Source organism: Aythya marila (assembly GCF_965140915.1).
Source record: "Aythya marila genome assembly, contig: HAP1_HAP1_SCAFFOLD_158, whole genome shotgun sequence".
Taxonomy (NCBI): domain Eukaryota; kingdom Metazoa; phylum Chordata; class Aves; order Anseriformes; family Anatidae; genus Aythya; species Aythya marila.
Window position 1 is genome coordinate 1,106,093 of NW_028136675.1, and position 17,511 is coordinate 1,123,603.

The 17,511-nt window shown below is 49.8% G+C and overlaps 1 protein-coding gene across 1 annotated transcript in view; it reads left to right on the top strand.

Annotated features, from left to right (window-relative positions):
• Nucleotides 1–14,985, top strand: part of LOC309891581 (scavenger receptor cysteine-rich type 1 protein M130-like) — a gene marked incomplete at both ends in the record, with an annotated part of 29,977 nt that extends 14,992 nt beyond the window's left edge. Inside the window, 2 exons of the mRNA XM_082785935.1 lie at nt 13,772–13,866; nt 14,874–14,985. Of these exons, the coding sequence (XP_082642061.1) occupies nt 13,772–13,866; nt 14,874–14,985 (207 nt within the window). The remainder of the gene's footprint in view (nt 1–13,771; nt 13,867–14,873) is intronic.
• Between the last annotated feature and the right edge of the window lie 2,526 nt (nt 14,986–17,511).

The following is a 17,511-nucleotide window of genomic DNA, read 5'->3' on the forward strand; positions in this document are numbered from 1 at the left end:
CCCGAGGGTCTCCAGCAACTCACCAAGGCCGTCCTTGTCCCATCATCCTCATGGAGCACTCACTGCCCTCCTGGCCCGAGCGTGTCACCATCCTGCTTGCTGATAGAGGCTGGTGGGTGTGGGTTGGGGAGCTCTTACCTGTCCTGGAGAGAATTGGCAGCTCTTCCATGCAGCTGAGTGCTTGAGGGCAGAGAGGCCAGGATTGTGCCGTTTCTGGCTGAAAAAGGAAAAGCACCAAACAGAGCAGCATCCCCCTGTAACCATGGGCAGCGCTTGCCTGAGTGCCCAAGGGTCTCCAGCGACTCACCGAGGCTGTCCGTGTCCCGTCATCCTCATGCAGCGGTCACTCCCATCCTGACCCAATCGTGTCACCGTCCTGCTTGCAGTTAGAGCCTGGTGGGTGTGGGTTGGGGTAATCTTACCTGTCCTGGAGAGCGTTGCCAGCTCTTCCTCCCAGAAGTCTTCTCAAGGGGAGAGAGGCCAGGATTGTGCCGTGGTCTCATCCCATCGCTGTGTGTGTCTGGCTTTAATAACAGACAGAGCAAACGGAGCAGCACCCCTGTGTGACCACAGGATGACCCTGCCTCTGTGCCTGAGCTTCTTGAGCATCTCACCAAGTCTGACCACCTCCCATCATCCTGTTGGAGTGCTCACTGCCATCCTGGACCAATCGAATCATATTCCTGTTTGCTGTGGACCTTGGTGAGAGTGGTTTGGGGGGATCTTACCTCTCCTGAAGAGCATTGGAAGTTCTTCCTTCCAGCTGACTTCTCAAGGGGAGAGTGGCCAGCAGTGTGCTGTGGTTTGCTCCCATCGCTGTGTGAATCTGGCTGCAAAAGGAGAAGCACCAAACGGAGCAGCATCCCTCTGTGAGCACGGGCAGCCCCTACTTCTGTGCCCGAGGGTCTCCAGTGACTCACCAAGGCTGTCATTGTTCGGTCATCCTCATGCAGCGACCACTCCCATCCTACCCCGATCATGTCACCGTCCTCCTTGCTGTTAGAATCTGGTGGGTGTGGATTGGGGCAATCTTACCTGTCCTGGAGAGTGTTGGCAGCTCTTCCTTACAGCTGTCTTCTCAAGGGGAGAGCGGCCAGAATTGTGCCGTGGTCTGGTTCCATCGCTGTGCATTTCAGGCTGAAACAGAAGCACCAAGAGACAGAGCAGCATCTGTCTGTGAACATGGGCAGCCCCTGCCTCTGTGCCTGAGGGTCTCCAGCTACTCATCGAGACTGTCCGTGTCCTGTCGTCCTCATGGAGCGCTCACTCCCGTCCTAGCCTGATTGTGTCACCTTCCTGCTTCCTGTGGACAGTGGTGGGTGTGGGTTGGGGCAATCTTACCTGTCATGGAGAGCGTTGGCAGCTCTGATTCCAGCTGATTTCTCAAGGGGAGAGTGGCCAGGAGTGTGCTGCGGTTTGTTGTCATCGCTGTGTGATTCTGGCTGTAAAATAGAAGCACCAAATGGAGCAGCATCTCTCTGCGAGTATGGACATCCCCTGCCTCTCTGCCCGAGGGTCTCCAGCTACTCACTGAAGCTGTCAATTTTCCGTCATCCTGATGGAGCGGTCACTCCCGTCCTACCCCGATCATGTCACTGTCCTGCTTGCTAATGGAACCTGGTGGGTGTGGGTTGGGGCATTCTTACCTGTCATGGAGAGCGTTGGGAGCTCTTCCTTACGGCTGACTTCTCAAGGGGAGAGCGGCCAGGATTATACCGTTGTCTGGTTCCATCGCTGTGCGTTTCTGGCTGAAAGAGAAGCACCACGAGACAGAGCAGCATCCCTCTGTTAACATGGGCAGCCCCTGCCTCTGTGCCCGAGGGTCTCTAGCAACTCACCAAAGCTGTCCCTGTCCCATTGTCCTCATGGAGCGGTCACTGCCCTCCTGGCCCGAGCGTGTCACCTTCCTGCTTGCTGTTAGTGCCTGATGGGTGTGGGTTGGGGAGATCTTACCTGTCCTGGAGAGCGCTGGAACTTCCTTCCACCTGACTTCTCAATGGGAGAGAGGCCAGGATTATGCCGTGGGCTCATCCAATTGTTGTGTGTGTCTGGCTTTAATAACAGACAGAACACACGGAGCAGCATCCCTCTGTGACCACAGGCAGACCCTGCCTCTGTGCCCGAGGGTCTACCAGGACTCACCGAGGCTGTCCCTGTCCCATCGTCCTGATGGAGTAGTCACTGCTGTCCTACCCTGATCATGTAACCGTCCTGCTTGCAGTTAGAGCCTTGCGGGTGTGGGTTGGGGCGATCCTACCTGTCCTGGAGAGCGTTGGCAGCTCTTCCTTCCAGTTCAGTGGTCGAGGGCAGAGAGGCTAGGAGTTTGCTGTGGTCTGGTCTAATCGCTGTGTGTATCTGACTGAAAGAGACGAAGCACAAAACAAAGCAGCACCTCCCTCTGACCATGGGCAGCCCCTGCTTCTCTGCTCAAGAGTATCAAGCAACTCGCCGATACTGTCATTGTTCCGTCATCCTGATGCAGCGATCACTCCCGTCCTGCCCCCATTCTGTCAGCTTCCTGCTTGCTGTGGACCACTGGGGGTGTAGGTTGGGGCGATCTTACCTGTCCTGGAGAGCATTGGCAGCTCTTCCTTCCAGCTGCTTTCTCAAGGGGAGAGTGGCCAGGAGTGTGCTGTGGTTTGGTCTCATCGCTGTGTGATTCTGGCTGCAAAAGGAGAATCACCAAACAGAGCAGCACCTCCCTGAGACACAAGGCTGCCCCTACTTCTTTGCCTGAGGGTCTCCAGCTACTCACCGTGGCTTTCCGTGTTCCATCGTCTCCATGGAGCAGTCACTGCTGTCCTAGTCTGATCGTTTCACCTTCCTGATTTCTGTGGACAGTGGTGGATGAGGTTTGGGGTGATGTTACTTGTCATGGAGAGTGCTGGATGTTCCTTCCAGATGTCTTCTCAAAAGGATAGTCGCCAGGATTGTGCCGTCGTCTGCTCCCCATCTCTGTGTGAGTCTGGATTTAATAAGAGAAAGAAAAAACAGAGCAGCATCCCCGTGTGATCGGGGCTGACCCTGCCTCTGTGCCCGATGGACTCGAGCATCTCACCATGTCAATCCATCTCCCATCATTCTGATGGAGCGGTCACTCCCATCCTGGCCCAAGCGTGTCACTGTCCTGCTTGCAATGAGACCATTGTTGGGTGTGGTTTGGGGCGAAATTCCCTGTCCTGGAGATTGTTGACACCTTTTCCAGATGATTTCTCAATGCGAGAGAGTCCAGGAGTGTGCCATGGCTTCATTCCAGCACTGTCAGTGTCTCCAGCTCTAATAGAGGAGGCGACAAACCAAGCAGCCACCCCCTCTCAGCACTGGAAGCCATTCCTTCCTCCTTGCACAAGGCTCTCCCAGCCTCACATCAAGGCTGTCCATCTCCCATCTTCCTCATGTCCAGGAGATGTTCCTTGTAGCTTAAATGTGTCACATTCCCACTCAGCGTGGTGAAGCCGTGGTGGGGAATGGCTTTGGGCTGTCTTAACCATCCTGTAGAGCGTTGGCATCTTTTCTGTCTGAGTTCCCAAAGCGAGAGAGGCCAACAATGTGCCATGGTCCGGTCTCATCACTAGGTGTGTTTCTGTCTGAAAGAGGAAAAGCACCAAACAGAGCAGCTTCCCCTCTGTAACCATGGGCAGTACTTGCCTGAGTGCCCAAGGGTCTCCAGCGACTCACCGAGGCCGTCCCTGTCCTTTCATCCTCATGCAGTGGTCACTCCCTTCCTGACCCGATCGTGTCACCATCCTGCTTGCAGTTAGAGACGAAAAAGAATCTGACTTCCTGTGGTTGAGTTTGTGTCTGGAGCGGACACTTGAGCGGGAGGAGCAGGCAGCCGAGCAGCCTCCCCGTCAGCATGGGCAGCCATTACAGACCTGCCCAACCGCCCAACCGCCGTTGGGGCCAGCATTCCACAGCCATGGCCGTCCCCAAAGCTTTGTGACATGGGGCACCCCCTGCCTGCTGTGAAATGGGCAGGGCATTAATTGCAGGGCAGCAGGCTGTGGGAGCATGCTGGGGGCTGGCTGGGCTGTGCTGCCTGCCCTGCAGAGCTCTGAGAGCTCCCTGCCCAGGGGAAGAGGCCAGGAGCATGCCCCAGTTCAGTCCTGTCACTGCCTGTGCATGCGGCTGAAAGAGGACAGGCAAGCAGAGGGGAGACCCCTGCCTGCCCCCCATCGCCGCACAGGGTGACAAGCCTATTCCTGCCCACCATGGAAGCACAAAGGAAGAACTAAACAAATAATAAGCACTGAAAAGCCCAAAGCCACGGGTTCTGATTCTGGGGAGGGGAATCAAGTAGCTGTAGCAGCAATTGCAAGAGCAGCTACTCAGCAAAGGCAAAATGAGTTCATTGAAATGAACTTTTTTTCAGCTAAAGAGTAAAGTTCAGGAAAAGCTAAGAAAGCCCAAAACTCTACTAAAAATAAAAACAGCTAAAGTGGTGTCCATTTTATACATCATTTGCAGGGACACTGCCCTTAACAGAAAAGATACTCCTAAAGAAAACTCTGAAGGACATCATTAAGATCAGTCTGACCTTTAGTCTCGGTGTGACTGAAATCAGTCCAGTTTTGGGTCAGAATTCTGCCTGACATCGTGCAGGAGTGCTCTTCTGAAGCCAGTGCAGTTCCCCATGCAGTGGGTCCCCAGCCCCAGCGACAGACAGCAGTGACCTTTGGTGGACACTTACAAGGACAAATTGGCATTTGGCTTCAGTTGACCATAAGTCAATGCACAGAGCTTGCAGAGCAGCTTCCATATTGCTGCATGAGCACATCAGGCCATTGTGAACTTCAGCCCAATTGTCTTGCAGAGAATGAGGTTAGAATAAAGCAGGCAGTTGGAATAGGGATGATGGAACACTGCCTGGAGGGCCTGCTGCCTCCCCATAAGGAAGAGAGGGCATATAATATAATAATAGTACCAGCTTGAGCAGATCAGAACTGAAGGATAAAAATATATTTTGTTTTGTTAAATGATTTGGTAAGGGATAGCTTTGTTTTGTTTGTTTGTTTCATAAATATACATGAACAGGAGGAAAAAGAAAGGAAAAAAATATATATCCTCATTAAGAAATGGGCTAGTGTTTAGAAAAGAGGAGGAGGGAGGATGGTATTTTGGTTCCCAGTTCAGATGAGGCTCTGGTGTGCACAAAGAAATGTTAAAATAGATGAAGCCTCATGAGTCTGATTGAAGCTGGCATGTAAACAGCTACAATACTCATAAGCTGCACATAGCTAGTCCAGTCAATAGGTCACTTTCTAGGCCTGCTTACATTACTTGAAGTACTTCCTACTTCATCTAAATGTTTCCTAGGCTCTCATACCCAAAGTAGGCTGTGAAAATGTTCCTTTCTTTCATCTATCTAAGCTGGCTAAGTAAAAGCAAAGAGACACCTCTATTCCAACCATGTCCCATTGCAAGGCCTACAACAAAATCCATCTGTAAGAGAATTAAAGATCCTGCCCAGTTCCATGTGACCGTCCTACCAGGAGACAGGAGCCCAAGGCTGTACTCAAGCATCAACCACATGTAAAGCATTCCTCACAAGCACTTCAATTTGAACAAGGGAAGAAAGCATGCTTCAGTCCTCCAGCTCAAGCTGAGCCACCATGCCAGTAATGTCAGGGACATGGAGGCTCCACAGAGAGCTGCAAAGGGAAGCTCTGTTCCAGCTTAATAATGTAGCTGGATTGTCCTGGAAAACAGGCTGAGTGGCTCCCTGGGAGTGAGTGGGGATTAGGTGCTTATAACTAAACATAAGTAAATTGAGGGAGGTTGAAACCCACCCCAGCGGCTGTACATCCTCCTTCAAGTCTTGAAGAGCTTTTCAGTTAGAGAAACAGACAGCATCTCCCCTGTGAGAAAGACAATTTCAGAGAATTTTGCCTAACCCCCTTTAGAATCTGAAAACACTTATCACTGTGCCCTACCAATTTCATGTAAGCCCAATACAACCTCCCACTTGAAAGGTAAAAGCAGAGCCCAGACGAGCACCAGCAGACCTATGAGCCAGCAATGGCAAGACACTGCTGCTGCTTTGGGGCTGCTAGCAGATGAAAACCTTGGGAAAATTGCTCAGAGCATTTTTTTTGGCTCTTCCCTCCATGGATGAGATAAAACAAGGAGGGTTTTGGCAGGGGGTGAGCTATTCCACACTTGTGCTTAGATGGGAGATTAGAAACAAGCCCAGGTGTTTGCACCAGACCCAATGCACGCACACATCGCAGAGCAACAGGGACCACACTATCATGGCCCAGCTCTGCACACCCATGCATTTCCTGACAGAACACATTGGGTGACACACACGCTGGTGATTCCAGAACCAGGGGGACTCCTCACAGATATTCCAGCTTGGCTCAGGGCATGTGCTAACCCTGCTCTGAGCTGGAAAGCTCCCCAAAGTGCAGTATTTCCAGCCTGTGGAGTTCAAGTAATAGGCAAACAAGCTTTGAGAATGTGCCCCAACAGCCACCTGCACAGCCATGGGCTTCCTGCTGCCTCCTGAGACCCTGAGGCACAGCTGACCTCAGCAGAGCATCCCCACCCATCTCCTCCTTGAGTCCTGTGACATGACCACAACCATGTCACCTCACGTGCCTCCTCCAAGACCAAGTGATTGCTGTAGGACCTCTCATGCCCTGCTCAGCTTCATGAGGCCAAACTGCTTCAGCTAGGTGACTAGACCACAGGAATGCAGGATTTGGGGCTTAGGTGTTCAGGTTAGGGTTTAGGGATTAGATCTTGCCTCCCAGGGTTAGTGGTTGGGCAGAGTATTAGAGGGAGGCCTGTGTTTACTGCGTTGGCTTCTAGTCTGTGTCTAGTGTGGAGACGATGTTATCTGTTGGGATTTTTGTCAGGGCTTTGTTGAGGAATCATGTTAAGGCTGGAATTCAGTGCTAGGGATGAAAGGCTGAGGAATAGGGTGAGAATTGAGCTAAGAGTGTACGGTAAGGCCTTATGGATTTGGGACTTGGCTAACCCACGCCAGATGAGATTTGGGGTTAGGAGTAAGAGTAGTGGATTCCTTGCAGAGAGAGGGATAGCATTTAGGTGTTAGGGTAGGGCTTACTGTTACTGCTTAGAAATATTGTGAGGGCTTGACATGGATGTTTTCCTACATGTTAGAAAAGTGTTAGAGAAGTGCCCCTGGCCTGTCCCTGCCCTGACACTGCTGCTGTGCCAGGACTATTTTTCCCCCACTTCTGTGCACAGCCAAGTGACCCTGCAGCTCCACAACATCGTGTGGAAGGATCTAGGGAGAGCAAGTCACTGAAGGCTCCTTTCATTAATTTAAATACACAGAGAGCTAGAATAATCACACATATATATACACGAAACATGTATAGAAGTATCAAATGGGCCTGTAACGAGTTATGTTATGTGTGTTATGCAAAAGATAGGCAGTTTATTGCTTCTGAAAAGCATGCAATCATCACTTTCCACACTGAATTCTTCAGCTCCTGGTTCCTCATGCTGTAGATGAGAGGGTTCAGTGCTGGAGGCACCAGCGAGTACAGAACTGCCAGCAAAAGATTGAGGGAGGAGGAGGACATGGAGGGGGGTCTCAAGTAGGCAAATGTACCAGTGCTAATGAACAGGGAGACCACAGCCAGGTGAGGGAGGCATGTGGAAAAGGCTTTGTGCTGGCCCTGCATCAAGGGGATCCTCAGCACAGCCCTGAAAATCTGCACATAAGACATCACAAGGAAAACAAAACAACCAGATGCTAAACAGGCACTAACCACAAGAAGTCCAACCTCTCTGAGGTAGGCATCTTAACAGGAGAGCTTGAGGATCTGGGGAATTTCACAGAAGAACTGGTCCAGGGCATTGCCCTTGCAGAATGGTAGTGAAAATGTATTGAAAGTGTGAAGGAGGGCATTGAGAAAGCCACTGCCCCAGACAGCTGCTACCATATTGGCACAAGTTCTGCTGTCCATTATTGTCCCATAGTGCAGGGGTTTGCAGATGGCAATGTAGCGGTCATAGGCCATGATGATTAGGAGATAGAACTCTGCTGTGACAAGGACAACAAACATAAAGAACTGCATAGCACAACCAAAGAAGGAAATGGCCGTGGTGTCCCAGAGGAAATTGGCCATGGCTTTGGGAACAGTGGTGGAGATGCAGCCCAGGTCAAGGAGGGAGAGATTGAAGAGGAAGAAGTACATGGGGGTGTGGAGGTGGTGGTCGCAGGCTATGGCTGTGAGGATGAGGCCGTTGCCCAGGAGGGCAGCCAGGTAGATGCCCAGGAAGAGGCCGAAGTGCAGCAGCTGCAGCTCACGTGTGTCTGCGAATGGCAGGAGGAGGAACTCAGTGGGGAAGCTCCTGTTGGACATTTGCGGCCTCTAGGCATGGTTGGCAGCCCATGGAGGAAAAGACAGAGACAGTCAGGACAGGGTTTCTGAGCAGAATCCACTATGTTTCTCACTGACCCATTGCACACTCTCTTCCATTCTCTCCTGATCAGGATTGCACACTTCCAGCTCCCCAGCTAACACTCTGCATCCCAGCTGCACAGCCTGCAGCCGGCCCCGTATGAATGAACCCCCATGTCCTGTACAGCTGTGTCTGGTTAACCCTGCTCTGGAGTATGTCATTCATACAGTAGAGATAGAAGAGTCCTCTTGAAAAACCCCATAGGCTGTGGGATTTGCTAGAAAATCTGGAGATGGCATCAGGAACAACAGCTGTGCTGCCCTGCAGCCAGAGACTTACCCTGTTCAGGGACTGTGAAGATTTCTCCCGCAGTGAGCTCTCAGTATCCCCCCTTCCACACTGCCTTTAACATCTCCCTCCCTTCTCTCAGATGCCCTTGTCCTCTGCAGGCAGTGCCCCCAGCCCTGCTGCTGTGCAGAGGAGCTGCTCCTGGGCAGAGCTGTCTCTCTGCAGTGCTGCCCGCTTTCCAGGAGCTCCCCTTGGGCCCAGGAGCCTGGCCCAGCTCAGCAGCACAGGGAGCTCTTGACATGTCCCTGTGCCTCCAGGGGAATCAACTTTGAAACAGGCTGATGCAATCACTGATTTTTTTCTCGCAGCTGGGGATGATCACTTATTTCCAGTAGTGTGTTTTCCCCTAAGTCAAAGGAAGGGTTTGGCATGAGAGTACTCTTTTCTTGTCCCATTATGAGACCATACACCCACAAAGTGACAGGGAGGCTGCATCCTATCTCTTCCAAATGTTTGTTGATATTAAGCGGGAGAAACTTTTTGACAGAAACTGAAATCCCTCTGTGTACATAAGCTACACAACCAATTGCTGGCCTGCAGGATCATTGTATCCTAGAAGCCTTTGGGTCTGAATGGACCTTAAAGACCATCTAGTCTCAACCCCCCTGCCATGGGCAGGGCAACTTCTCCTAGGCCAGGTTCCATCCACCCTGATCTTTGGCCAGTTTGGTTAGGCTTTGGAACAGGTTGTTCAGGGACGTGGTGAAGTCACCTTCTATGGGGATGTTTAAGGAAAGCTTCATGCCTGGGACACTGTTTAGAGCGTAATATCGATGGTTGGGTGATGGTTGATTTGGAGGTCTTTTCCAACCTTAATGGTTCTATGATTCTATGAATTGTAGGCTTCCAGGATCTAAGAATCATAGAATGCTTTGCATTAGACAGGACATTAAAGACCATCTAGTTCCAGCCCCCTTTCCATGGGTAGGGGCTAATCCCATGAGATCGGGTTTTTCAAGCTCTCATCCACCTTTATGTTGAACACTACCAGGGAGGGGGCATCTACAACCTCTTTGTGTAATCTTTTCCAGTGTCTCACCACCCTTTGTGTGAATAATTTCTTCCTTAGATCTGATCTAAATCTATTCTCTTTTAATTTAAAACTTGTTATCCTAGCACTACACTCCCTGAAAAAGGGTCTTTCCAGCTCTCTGCTATTTTTCTCCATCTGTTCTGCTAAGGAGGGTGAGGGCGAGAGTGGCTGTGGGGAGCTTGGTTACCTCCTGGGGATAAAGCACAACACATCCAGAGACACAAACATGACCAACAAGTGATAAAGAAGGCAGTGAAGGGAACCAAACATGGTCAGTCACACTGGCTGGTGAGAACATGGGAGAGAGAGAAAACACTTCTTGCAGTCAGGGTATCTGATCAGGGACCTTGTCAGTTGGGAAACCAAGGGAAAATGGGAAATGCTGGTAAAAGTACATATCCTAGGAGGACAGCCTGAGGACCCTTTGGCCATCTAGTCTGGAGAAAAGAAGGCTGAGGACTGACCTCATTGCTCTCAACAACTTCCTGAGGGGGGGAAGTGTTGAAGGAGGGGATGGTCTCTTCTCTCTTGTAACTGATCACACAACATGTGGGAATGGCACATAGATGCACCAGGGGACATTCAGATGGGGCATTAGGAAATTTTTCTGTACTTTGAGGGTGATCAAACACTGGAACAGGCTTCCTAGAGACCTGGTTGATGCCCCATGTCTGTCAGTACTCGAGGCATTTGGACAATACCCTCATACATAGTCTCTAATTTTTGTTTAACCCTTAAGAGGAAGTTGTACTAGATGACCTTTGAAGGTCCCTTCCAACTGAACTATTCTGTTCTAATCACTACAGACTTGGCTAAGCCCCATTTGTGTATTGGAAGGCCACAATAATGTCTACTGGAGTCTTCTCAAGGCTAAGCAATCCCAACTTTCTCAGGATGCCTTCACTGGAGGTGCCCTTCTTGTGCATGGCATACTTTTGTTAGCGGTGTAGTGGGCTGCAGGGAGTGTTTCAGTTAGTTGTCCTTGCTGTGCCAAAGAATAATAAAATGGCTTAGGTTGAATGGAACCTAAAAGATCTTCTTGTTCCGATGTACATGCCTTAAGCAGGCATGCCACCAACTAGATCAGGTTGCCCAGGGCCTTCTCCAGTTTGGCCTTGAACACCTCCAGGGACCGGGGATCCATAGTTTCTTTGCACAACCTCTTCCAGTGACTCACTATCCATGCAGTCAAGAATTTCCTCCTAACATCTAGTCTAAATCTATCCTCAGTTACTTGAAGACCTTTCCCCTTGTCCTATCATTATCAACTCGAGTAAAGAGTCCTTCTCCATCCTTTTTTAAGAGCCCTTTAAGAACTGAAGGGACACAATGAGGTCTCCTCAGAGCCTTCTCTTCTCCAGACTGAACATCCCCAGCTCTCTCAGCCTTTTTTCACAGAATCACAGAATCACAGAATCACAGAATTTCCTAGGTTGGAAGAGACCTCAAGGTCATCGAGTCCAACCTCCAACCTAACGCTAACAGCCCTCCACTAAACCATATCCCTAAGCTCTACATCTAAACGTCTTTTGAAGACTTCCAGGGATGGTGACTCCACCACTTCCCTGGGCAGCCTGTTCCAGTGCCTCACAACCCTTTCAGTGAAGAAGTTCTTCCTAACATCTAACCTAAAACTCCCCTGGCTCAACTTAAACCCATTCCCCCTCGTCCTGTCACCAGGCACGTGGGAGAACAGGCCAACCCCCACCGGAGAGGAGCTCCAACCTTTTTCACAGGAGAGGAGCTCCAACCCTCTGATCATCTTTGTGGCCCTCCTCTGAACTTGCTCTAACAGGTCCACATCTTTCTTGTGCTGGGGTCCCCAAACCTGAATGGAGTACTCCAGGCGGGACCTCATGAGGGCAGAGTAGAAGGGGACAATCACCTTACTCGGTCTGCTGGCCATTCCTCTTTTGATGCAGCCCACGATGCAAACTTCACAATGTTTTGCACACCCCCAACCTACATCTCATTGGGGGCAGGATGAGAAATGGAAACCCTTGATGCTGTGCAGACATGGTTCATCGATATGTGAGTATCTAATATTTAATCTAAATCTACCCTTTTTTACTTGAAAACCTTTGCCCCTTGTCCTATCACTACATTCCCTGGCAATGAGTCCTTCCCCAGGTTTCCTGTAGGCTCCCTTTATGTACAGGAAGGTTGCTGTAAGGTCTCCCCAGAGCCTTCTCTTTTCCAGTAAATAATAATGATAATGGTAATGATAATGATAATGATAGTCGTCATCATCATCATCATCATAGTTCTCCCAGTCTCCTCTCTTAGCAGACGTGCTCTAGATCATTTTTGTGGTCCTCCTCTGGTCCTGCTCTACTAAGTCCATGTGTCTACTGAGGTGAGCTGAGACATGAATAAAAAGATAGGCATTTATTTAACCATTTAAGCAACACTAGCAAAATCTGTTTTTGTCTTTTATTGGTGGTATGAGGAACATTGCAAATGGCTAAACATCTGCCTGTCAATGGCAAATGGTGAATAATAAAATAATAAGTTCTGGTTTTTGTTTGTTTGTTGGTTGGTTGTTTTGTTGTTGTCGTTGCTTGTGTGCACATCTAGCTGTTAAACTGTCTTTATTCCAGCCCACTTTTTTTTTTTTTCACTTTTACCTTCAGTTCTTTTCAAAACACCCCACTAGGTAGGAGGAATGAGCTCGTAGCCCTGTGGTGCTTAGCTGCCTACCAGGTTTAATCTACCTCGCAACTTTACTGAAGTCAAAGTGTATCGATATCCACTGCTCTGCCCTCTTCTGCCAGGCCTGTTATTTCATCAGGGGCATTTCATGTCCCAGTTGGTCAAGAGTGACTTCCCCTACATGAAGATATCCCAACTGCTCCTGATGATATTATTGTTGCTCCTGTGCCTGGAATAGGGTTCCAGGATGAGCTGGTCCATCATCTTTCCTGGGATGGAGTGGAGCCTAAGCAGCCTGCACTTCCCTGGGCCCTCCTCCTTGCCATTCTTGCAGCAAAGATGGACATTTGCTTTCCTCCAGTTTTGGGGCACTTCTGCTAGTCACCAGGATTGATCCAAGATGACCAAGAGTGGCCTTGCAAGGACATCAGCCAGCACCTTCCACTCTCATGGGTGAATCCCATCAGGTCCAATAGAATCACAGAATCTTAGAATGGTTTGGCTTGGAAGGGATTTTATACATCATCCAATTACATCCCCCCTGCCATGGGTAGGGACACCTTCCACTAGATCAGGTTGCTCAAAGCCCCATCCAGCCTGGTCTTGACCAATTCCAGGGATGAGGCATCCACAACTTCTCTGGGCAGTCTGTTCCAGTGCTTCACCCTCCTCAGAGCAAAACATTTCCTCCTTAAATCTAATTGAATCCTACCCTTCTTTAGGTTAAAATCATTACTCCTTGTCCTATCACTATACTCCCTGACAAGGAGGCCCTTCCCAGCCTTTTGTAGGCTTCCTTTAGGTATTGGAGGGCTGCTATACAGTCACCCTGGAGCTCTCTTTCCTCCAGGCTGAACAATCCCAACTCCCTCCCATCTCTCCTCTCCAATAGGAGAGGTGCTTGAGACCCTTAATCATCTTTGTGTCCCTCCTCTGCACTCATTCTAATACTTCCATGTCCTTCTTGTGCTGGGGACCCCAGAGATGAATGCAGGACCCCAAGAGAGTTCTCACAAAAGCAGAGCAGAGGGGGAGAATCACCTTCCTTCACCTGCTGGCCATGCTTTCTTTGATTTAGCCCAGGATAATGTTGTTTTTCTGTGCTGCAGGCACACATTGCTGGCTCATATTGAGCTTCTCATCCACCAGCACCCCCATGTCCCTCTCCTCAGGGCTACTTTCGATCCATTCTCTACCCAGCCTGTAAATATGTTTGGGATTGCCCCAGTCCAGATTCAGGACCTTGCACTTGGCCTGGCTGAACTTCATGAGGTTCACACAGGTCCACCTCTCAAGTCTGTCAAAGTCCTTCTGGATGGCTTCCCTACCCTCCAGCATGTTGACTTCTCCACATAGCTTGCTGTCATGAACAAACTTGCTGAAGGTGCATTTGATCCCACTGGCCATGTCACCAACAAAGATGTTAAACAGTGCCAGTCCAATACTGACCTGTGAGGAACACCACTCGTTACTGATCTCCACTTGGACATTGAGCCATTGACTGCAACTCTTTGAATGCAACTATCCAGCCAATGCCTTACCCACTGAGTGGTCCACTCGTCAAATCATTGTCCAGTTTAGAGACAAGGATATCATGGGGGACAGCATCAAATGATTTCCACAGTTCCAGGTAGATGATGTTAGTCCTTCCTCTGTTCCCCAGTTCTGTAACCCTTTTGTAGAAGTCCAGACGATTTGTCAGATATCACCAGATTTGTCAGGCAATCCATAGACTTGTATATATCCCATTTTGTCAAGTATGCCCTGACCTGATCCACTCCCTCCAAGTGCCCATGCCCCAGACCTTCCTACGTTCTCTGTGACCTGGGATTCCTGAAGGTCAGTCTTGCCAGTAATGACTGAGGTGAAGAAGGAATTCAGTACCTCAACTTTTTCCACGTCTCATTTCAACTGGTATTGGGCCTCATTCAGCAGTGGGTCCACATTTTCTGGAGCCTTCCTTTTGCCACCTATATACTTTCAGAAGCCCTTCTTACTGCCTTTGAAATCCTTGCCCAAGTTCAATTACAGGTAGGTTATAGCTTTCCTAAACTCACAGGATTCTTCCATGCAGATAGGTGAGGAGGCCAAAGACGGCTCTCCCGATGGTCAAGATTTTGAGCTTGCTATTTGTGAGCTACACTACCCTCCCCTCTGAATCAGCTCCACCATCTCATGGTCGCTGAAGGAAACCATGATGCAATTAGACAAATATGACCTAACTGCTCTCATTGAAACGTGGTGGGGTGGTTCACACAACTGGAAGCACTGAGGGTTACAAGCTCTTCAGAAGAGAGAGACAGCGAAGAATGGGAGAAAGTGTTGCCCTGTATGTTAGGGAAAGGATTGATTGCAAAGAGATGCCTCTGAGAAACAACCATGGACAGGTTGAGAGCTTGTAGGCAAAAGTTAAAGACTGCACCAATAAAAGACACCTTGTGATTGGGGTCTTCTCCAGGTTACCTGATCAAGAAGAGCTTGTGGATGAGGCCTTCATGCTTCAACTACAAGAAGTGCCATGCTCTCATGCTCTCATCCTGATGGGGGAATTCAACTACTCGGGTGTCTGACGGAAAAGCTACAAAACATGTTGTAAGCAATTCAGGAGACACTTAGAGAGCATTGAGGATAAGTTCCCAGTCCAGGTATACAGAGCAACTAGCGAAGTGTTACTGGCACTGGTGCTCATTAGTGCTGACAAACTCATTAAAGAGGTTAAGATTGGAGGCAGTCTGGGCTGCAGTGACAATGTCCTCGTTGAGTTTGTGATCTCAAGGAATGTGGGCCTGGCGAAGAACAAAGTCAGGACCCTGAACTTATGAAGAGCCAACCTCAAGCTACTTAAAGACCTTGTAGACGAGATCCCCTGGAATACTGTCCCTAGGGACAAAGAAGCTGAACAGAGCTGGCAACTCTTTAAGAATGTTCTCCTTAGAGCTTAGAAACTCTCCATCCTCCTGCATAAGAAAGTGGGCAGGAAGGGCAGACAACTGGGGCAGCTCAGCAAGGACCTGATGGCCAAACTGAGGCACAAGAAGGAAATGCACAGGCAGTGGAAATGGAGACATGTGGCCAGGGAAGAGTACAGGGATGCAGTCTGGATATACAGGGATGGGATCAGGAAAGCCAAGACAGACAGAACTGAGCTTGGCAAGGGATGCAAAGAATGACAGGAAGGGATTCTAGAGGTACATTGGCCAGAAAAGAAAGGTGAAGGAGAGTGTGTCCCTTCTGACGGATGAGAAGGGTGAACTGGTAATAGCAGATATGGAGAAGGTTAAGGTACTCAACGATATCTTTGCCTTGGTCTTCACTGCCAGTCAGGCTTCCCAAGTCTTTCTTTTCATTGAACCTGTAAATGGAGGCTGAGGGAGTCAAGTCTCACCCGCTGTAAGTGAAGAGCAAGTTTGAGACCACCTGATGAAAGTAAAGACATGCAAGTCTATGGGGCCTGATGACTTGCATCCCAGGGTCCTGAAGGAACTGGCTGATGCAGTGGCCAAGATTCTCTCCATCATATTTAAAAAGGTCTGGCAGTCAGGTGACTGGAAAAAGGGAAACATCATTCCCATTTTTAAAAAGGGTAGAAAAAGGACACGGGGAACTACAAACTGATGAGCCCCACCTCTGTGCCTGACAAGATCTTGGGAAAGATCCTCCTGGAAGCAATATCAAGGCAGGTGCAAGAAAAAGAGAAACAAAGACGTGATCCAAGACAGCCAGAATGGCTTCACTAAAGGCAAATCATGCCTGACCAATCTGCTGGTTTTCTACAATGAACTGACTGCATCAGTTGACAAAAGAAGACTGACCGATGCCATCTACATGGACTTCTGTAAGGCATTTGACATGGTCCCACATGACATCCTGGTCTCCAAATTGGAGAATCCATTGTGGTCCAAATGTCTGGACTAGAAACTTACCCTCAACATGCTCTAGGAGTCTCTTGAATTGCTTGAGGGTTGGACCACTCAGTGGGTAAGGAATTGGCTTGAAGGTCACACCAAGAGAGTGGTGGTCAATGGCTCCATCTCCAAGTTGGAGGCAGGTGAAGAGAGGTTTACCTTGGGGGTCTCTCCAGGGACTGGGACTATTGAAAATCTTTATCAATGAAATGGACAGTGGGATTGAGTGCACCATCAGCAAGTTTGCAGATGACATCAAGCTGAGAGTGCAGTTGGTTCAACAGAAGGAAGAGAAGCCACTCAAAGGGACCTGGACAAGCTTGAGAAGTGGGCCCAATGTTAACATAATGATGTTCAACACGTCCAAATGCAAGATTCTGCACCTGGACCAGGACAACCTCAGCCATGAGTACAGACTGGGAGAAGAAATCCTTGAGAGCAGCTCTGCAGAAAAAGGTCACTCATGGAACAAATACTTTTTCAGATATGAGGTATAATAGTGCTGGAAAAGAGCTTCTTTCCTCAGTGGAGGGAAATAATATTAGTGATCGTTTCAGTCTGCTTCAGGCTGGATTCCCCTGGAGGCCCAGGGACTTGTCAAGAGCTCCCTGTGCTGTTAAGCTGGGCCAGCCTCCTGAGGCCAAGGGGAGCTCCTGGCAAGCGGGCAGTGCTGTAGAGAGACAGCTCTGCCCAGGAGCAGCTCCTCTGCACAGTGCAGCAGGGCTGGGGACACTGCCTGCAGGGGACAAGGGCGTCTGAGAGAAGGGAGGGAGATGTTAAAGGCAGTGTGGAGGGGGGATGCTGAGAGCTCAGTGCGGGAGAAATCTTCATAGCCCTGAACAGGGTAAGTCTCTGGCTGCAGGGCAGCACAGCTGTTGTTCCTGGTGCCATCTCCAGATTTGCAGACAAATCCTACAGCCTGTGGAGCTTTCAGGGCGACTCTCAGAGCTTCTTTGGATTAGATGAGAATAACAAGGTCCAAAGCAGTGATTCCCTGCCACAGCTGTCAGAGGGACAGGACTTGAGGGTTCCTTCTCACAGGGCTGGATGCAGGCTGTGTAGCCAGGGTGCAGGCAGGGGTGTCCAGGGCTGTGGTGCAGAGCAGGGTCCCTGCTGTGTCCCAGGGGCTGTGTGCCGGGGCAGGGCCTCTGCTGCCTGCCAGGCTCAGCACTCAGCCTGCCCGGGGAGCTG